At 34.8% G+C, this 6,963-nt stretch overlaps 1 protein-coding gene across 1 annotated transcript in view; it reads left to right on the top strand.

The window, feature by feature from the left end:
- CPEB3 (cytoplasmic polyadenylation element binding protein 3) overlaps window positions 1–4,745 on the top strand; it is a 79,968-nt gene extending 75,223 nt beyond the window's left edge. The window contains exons 10-11 of the mRNA XM_010192838.1: window positions 1,575–4,096; window positions 4,680–4,745. Coding sequence (XP_010191140.1) covers window positions 1,575–1,802 — 228 coding nt within the window. The 3' untranslated portion in view covers window positions 1,803–4,096; window positions 4,680–4,745. The remainder of the gene's footprint in view (window positions 1–1,574; window positions 4,097–4,679) is intronic.
- The last annotated feature ends 2,218 nt before the right edge of the window (window positions 4,746–6,963 follow it).

Here is a 6,963-nt window from a genome sequence, read left to right on the forward strand (position 1 = left end):
TCCTTAAATATTAGTTTTAAAATCTAATAGATGGAAATTCCTGAATTGCACAGCATACATTCTTAAAATTATTTCACTAGTAACCAAAACGAGAAAAGGAGTGAGAAAGATAATCTATTTCAGACCTTCACAATTCATGCATTGGAAGTCTGAGTAGGTGGGGATCTAGAGATGTGCTGGACTTTGGACCTGCTTTCTTCTAATGCTGCTGTTTTATTTTACTTGATGCTTCTAATTTCAGTGGTAGGGCATCTGATATGCAAAATGAGAGTTATTCAGACTTGTTCCATGCAATACTAGTAGTACAGTGTTGTTTAAAATAAACTAATTGGCAGTTCTAGCTGTTCCTTAGGTGAGAAATATTATTATCTATATAAGCTTTACTCTAAATTAGTAATGTTTGTTGAAATGTAATTAGGATAAGCTGAAGAAAAATTCAGCACAAAGCTTTTTTGTATAATATGTTTCTTGTTTTTCAACTTAGTATCTCACTCTGTGTTTCTTTAATACTGTGTATATATATTTAAGCGTATTTACTGGAGTCAAGATTTCCTTGCAATATACAAATGTGCTAGTCTGGCAAATTTTGCAGTTACAGCAAAATTATTTATAATAGATGTATGTATATTTTAATTTTTTCTCTCTCTCTCAATGTAGTTGACTGTACTCAAATCACTTTATAAATAGCATCACAGAGCCATAAGAATCATACATGCATAATCTAATGTTTTCTCCAGAATGAATAAACACTCCATTTAAATGTGTAGGCTTGATTCTTAGGAACTGCAGGAGATAATTTGCATGTTGCCAACGTCTGTTACAGTATTATTGTGAGTGCCTTGTCGTGCATCAGATTACTGCTGTTGGGCACAAGTGCTTTAAAAACAAAAAATTCCACTCCTAAGATGTTTCCAACTGAGCACAGGACAAAAGTCAGCAGCTCTCCAGCCTATCTGTAATTGATGGCAAGGCATAGTTGGTACAACTATGAAATCTTACTACATTTCTAGAGCTAGAAATTCTTTAGATAGTAATTTTTGCCAGCATAAGGCAGAGTATTTAATACAAGCGTATTTAAACTTAATTTGAATTTTCATTTACTAATCTGCATTTTGCAATTCACAAAAAACCCCCAAATTAACAAAAAGCCTCTGAAACTCACCAGACCTCTGAAGTTTAGAAATACACATTTGTTTTTTATCATTTTTCTTCCTAAATGGTGCTATCTTGCACCCTGCCCATCCTAACAACTGTATTCAAATTCCTGGAGGTTTCTTAGACAGCAGCAAAATCCTTGGAGATGCTATTTTTACTGTACTTTCATCTCACTACTTTCACATACCTAACTTTTCCAAGAAATGTTGAATAGCTACCAAAGCACACCCATCTTTCCTGAGATTTTCTGAGAAGTGAAGTGGTTGGTATGAAAATCTAGCTACCAGCCTCTTTGGGTTAATCCAGCATTGGTTGAAAACCTTCAATGGAGTCAAAAGAATGAAAATATTGTTCCTTCTGTTCATACACAGCAAAACTATGCAACATTCTTACAGTTCTTTCTCTTCTTTCTGGTGCAGGTGGAAGTGAAGCCATATGTGCTGGATGATCAGATGTGTGATGAATGCCAGGGCACTCGCTGTGGTGGGAAATTTGCACCATTCTTTTGTGCCAATGTTACCTGTTTGCAGTATTACTGTGAATACTGCTGGGCCAGCATACACTCTCGTGCTGGGCGGGAGTTCCACAAACCACTGGTAAAGGAGGGAGGTGACCGGCCCCGCCACGTCCCGTTCCGCTGGAGCTGAACCCCAGGCCTCACCCAGCAACAAGTACTGGAGTAAATAAAATCGAGTGAAAAAAGAGCGCTGCCTCAGGGCTTAGTGTTCTGGAAATCTGTGCATTCGTCCTCGACTTTAATGAAGATATGGGTCTTTTTATTACTATTATTATTATTTACAGTCACATTACTGAACTCAGTGTCCAGTATAATACAAACCGGCAGAGTGTAACTGTACTGATTTTGCACTTTGATTCACACAAACATCTGCTTGGTACCTTAATTTCCTACACAAGACTTGTCACTAGTGACATTATGTAGACTGCCATTCTCATCAGCCTTCACTGGGTTGATGTGTATGTGATGAAGATTTTTTTATTATAATTATTTTTATTTTTAAACTGGAGCATGCACTTATTTTCAGAAATTTAGGCTTGCCCCTAGCAGATGACTTACCAAAGGTAATATTCACAAGTAGGTGGCAGATGTAGCAAAAACTTAAACAGATATTCAGCAATCATTACTTTGGGTCATTTCGAGTAGTAATAACCCTTAAAGAAAATAAGCCTTTAGTTGCTCTCCATTTTGACTTGTAAGGATGATACCTCATAAGCTGGATCAGACTTTTTTTCTTTTGTTTTTGCTGAGGTTTTTTTGTTTGTTTTGTTGGGTTTTGTTTTTTTCTTTTGTTAGGTCTTTTAGTGTTATGTAAATGTATGCTGCAATAGCTTTTGCTGCTATTAAAATGGTATTACTAATACCATAATACTCTATTCAGGCTAGGGTATCAATTAAAAAATGAATATGTGATTAAAATAGTGATGGCTGCTGAAAGGAGATCAGTATAGCATACAGAAAAGCTTCCAAGGAAGGTCAATATTTTTTGACTGCATGTTTACTTAATCAGGTTGCTGCATGCAATAAATTTTATATATGTCTAATATAAAACCTGCCCACAATGCACAAATTATGAATTTACGTAGGCTACAAAATGCTCAGTAACAACAACAAACAAATTGATTACTGACTGGAGGAAGGCATGCCTCAGTAAATGTAATGCTTGTGAAATTAGGATCAGCCCATTACAGAATGACCTATATTACAACAAATATAAAAACTAGCTGTAGGATATTCTTAAAACAAATTTGTGGATGGTAGATGAAGTACTTTGCGGTGCTCTGTTATATATCGTGCAATTTATTTTATATAGTAAAGTGATTATGTCTAGTACTGTGATCAAACTTAACTGTTAAAGCCTCTGTATCCAACATTAACACATTCTTGACAGTTCATAACAGGTACATAAACAGAAATGAGCTCTTAGTTACAATCTGTCTCCTAATGCTTGCATCATTTACGTAGCTGCAGACCTTGTCCAGAAAACCAAAGAGCTCATGCTAGCGTACATACACTACCGATTAGATAGTCTGTCAAACTAAGAAACTAGGCACATTTAAGAAAGTTGGGAAAAAAGCGGTGCTAAAGAAATGTCTGCGTATAACAGTAACACGAGATGTCTGCTCTGTGGATGTGGCGTTATCTCTAATCCCTGGATGTATCCTGCGAAGCTTGAACACAATTAAGACCTGCTAACACAGTGGACATTTTTTTAGCATGAACTATGGGGCTGCAGATAGCATATAAATATAAACACACTTGGTATACTAATGATTGTGAGAATGTGTACACTATTTTTTTTCCTTTTCCTCCTTGATTTTTGCAGTTCTGGGGACAATCTGACTGGATATGACACCGCATAGTAGATTTAAATGTTCTGGGTTCTGTTTGTTGTGATGTCCTTGTTTGTGTCTAATTTAGTAAGCTGTTTTTCCCACTGTTTAGTTGCGAGTATTGGCTTTGAAAGGATTTTTTCTGTTTTTGGAAAAAAAAAAAAGAAAAATAGTTTTTTACTGGTTTAAAATGCTTATTATAATTATCCCTTTTGAAGTTACTTCTGGGCGTTTTTGTGATATTGCTTTTCCCAGCCCAGGTGTCTTTTCCGTTTTTTTTCATCTGTACAAGACATTTTGTTATGCACTACTTTTTGTATCTAGACAGTTTTCAACAGTCGGCTGATGATTTTTTTTTTTAAAGAAAAAGGCATGCTTTCTGACTGACATGATCTTTTGCAATACCTCAATTTTGAAATATAGGAAAGAAAATGATATTTTCTAAGTAAGTTTATTCAGAAAAATATATATTAATTTAATTCTGCAAGAAAAATGATTTAACAGATGGTTAACTTTATTTTTTTCATGCTTATTTGAGTTTTTTTGAAAATGAAGAAGTTAGAGCTTTATAACTGTAATATTAAAGATCATAGCTAACCTACAGAAATCTACCTAATTATGTGAAAGAAGTAAACCTTTTTGAAGAAATACCCCTCTTTCATGTACAAAAATACCCCCAGAGAGAGAAAGAGAAAGAGAGAGAGAGAGAGAGAGAGAGAGAGAGATTGAGAGAGAGAGGCTGGAAAATGTACAATATAGCATAACGTTGGATGAAATCTAAAACAAAGTCATGATAAAGAACAGGTGTAAACTCAAACTCCATTTGGTGCTGAAAGTTGTGAATAGAAGGTGAAAAAATATTTTCCCTTAATTTGTATATTTATAATCAAGTGTGATTATGCACGACTGACCAGAATTGTGAGAGTTCTTCTGTTTGTATTTTTTTAAAGAGAACTTTTTTTAGTTTATTAAATTATGACATGCTCCCTTTTGTTTTGTAAATGAATGTGCCCCTGAGTTGTTAATATGTTGTATTAAAAGAGGGTCCTTCAAAAAAAGTTATTTTTTAAAATACGGAGTTCTGAACTGCAACTTGACTAAGAAGCCCCTGGGTACAACAGGTCCTCTTGTGGCCTTTTCTGATGTGAGACTTGAACTAGTCAATTTTTTTGAAGGCTAACCTAACCTCGACTATTTGTTGTTATGTGCAATACTGTTTGTACTGTTTGTATAAAAAAAAAGAAAAATGAAAAGAAAAAAGGCATAAATCTTTATTGCAAATTTATTTTCATTGCAGACTTTAGACATTGTGATTCACTAAAATCATTTTTCTACTGTCAAATATGTACCTTTTCTTCATGCTGGTATTTTTTCAATAGTAATGTAGCCTTTGTACTGAGACAAATTTTCATTGTTATTTTTAGAAAGATTTTTTGCTAAGAAAAAAATTAAACATATTTACATATTTTTCATTTTTATTTCGTATTTTCTTTAAGGAGTGCTTTCTCAACCATTAATATAGTTGTTTCTGGGAGAGACTTTCATATCTGGTCAATGTCATTAATATTATTTTGTATTTTTACTTGGAATAAATTAATTTTATGATGCTAATTCTTTAAAAGTTTATTTTTTTCATTTTCAGTTATTTTTGAAGCTAAAATCTTTGTAATATTGTTACTAAAGTGTCTAGTTTTTTGAAATGCAAAGCTTTATGTATTAACTTGCTGATGTGGTTTACAATAGTGTGGCAATGATGAAAATGGTTGGTTATGTAAAGTGATTGGAAAATTGTAACAAAGAATTGGGCAATAAAATGACAGAATGAAGCAGAAAAAATGTGATATTTTGAAAAGCCTTTTCCTTTATCAAAATGATTTAGGGAGATAATAGGGATGTCACAGTACCAGTTCGCTGTCTAGATTTATACACCACCAGTGTTGATGAAATACTATTGCCGTTACAATGAACCAAATCTGTTGAAATGATGGGTGTTTGACCCTGCCCATTCAGCATAATGCTCCATTACTGTTCTCCTCGTGAACTCAATAAACTCTCTTTTCAATACTCTTAGATTGAACCTCTTAAAATCTATACTCTTCATTGTATTTTGCCACCGTGTTATTTATTTAATTAAATTGACCCTTTCCTGCACAACTTACCGCCTGCATACGTTTCTCAGTGGCGGCATGGTGCAGACTGTAGGTACCCACATCATTTTCTAGCGGCGTTACCGCAGTATTGGTAGCTGCCTCATTAATGCAAAATAACTTGTGTCCATTTCCTGGTAGCAATTCAGTAACCCATATTGCCACCACGTCTGAACATCCGTTCAGCTTCTTTGTCTTTCTCTGTTCTTCTCTGCCTCTCTTGCGTCTTTGTCCTTTGTTTCTTTTCTATTGGCAAAGCCAAGTGCCAGTAACAAAACACCTTTCGCTTCACCCCATTTACATCCCCTTTGTTTCCCTATGCAGCCAGAAGAAACCCCTTCCTGAAGCCAGTGACTCTTGGTTCTGGCACCTGAAACAATCCAGACTAAAACTGGTGTTGCGTAAACAGGGCATACAATGACTTTCTCTGGACGAAACAATTACTCCAAGTTACCGATGACCTTTTAGACTAACTTATGCTACAGTGTTAAGAGGGGCTCATCTGTAACTTGCGGAAAGAAACGTGTCCAGAGTTGGTCTACTGTGTATCCTCTGTGTTCAGTTCTGTAAGTAATGTATAGACTAGATCAAATAGTGAAGTAAAATTTAGACTCAAATTAGGTACTACTGGTTGGAATGTATGCAAATTGCAAACAAAGGAGATTAAGGAATGAAGAGGGAATACAAAAATTCCTGCTAAGTGGTACAAAGTTTATGCTTCTATTTCTGCTGACATGCTTGTATTTTATAGCCTGCTAGCAAGGCATGGGCTAAAACAAATCGTATTGCAAATATGCAGTTAGCAAATAACTTTGCTGATTTCACTGTTAGAGTAGTTAAAAAAAAAAAAAAAAGCGCTTAACTGGGAAAAGCTCCCATGTTAATATTTCAGTATTGTGACATCTCTACTTGCAAGGTATGAGTGAAAGATTAGTCACAGATTTGTAGAAATGTCTCTTTTGTTTAATCTGGCTTGTATGTAGTTGCTTTTATGCTAGTTTGTATGATGTCAGCTAAACCCTTTTTCTTTTCCTTCCTTCCTTCTTTCCTTCCTTTTTTTTTTTTTTAAACCAGACCAACTTCTTGCTCTCTGCTGCTATAGTGTTATATCATACCACAGAGTATTTTATATTCATGTTAGTGACTACTCTATACCCCAAATGGGTAGCTGGTCAGAAATCACATTGGTCACCTAATTCTGACACACTCAAATTGACATGAGAAAAAGTTTAGCAGTAAGTAGAAAACCAGGGTGCTAATAAGAGATAATTAATGGCTCTTTTTCTTTTTTCTTTTTTTTTTCCTGGATGTA

The sequence above is a fragment of the Mesitornis unicolor genome, unplaced genomic scaffold (assembly GCF_000695765.1).
Source record: "Mesitornis unicolor isolate BGI_N332 unplaced genomic scaffold, ASM69576v1 scaffold11509, whole genome shotgun sequence".
NCBI classification, from domain to species: Eukaryota; Metazoa; Chordata; class Aves; order Mesitornithiformes; family Mesitornithidae; genus Mesitornis; species Mesitornis unicolor.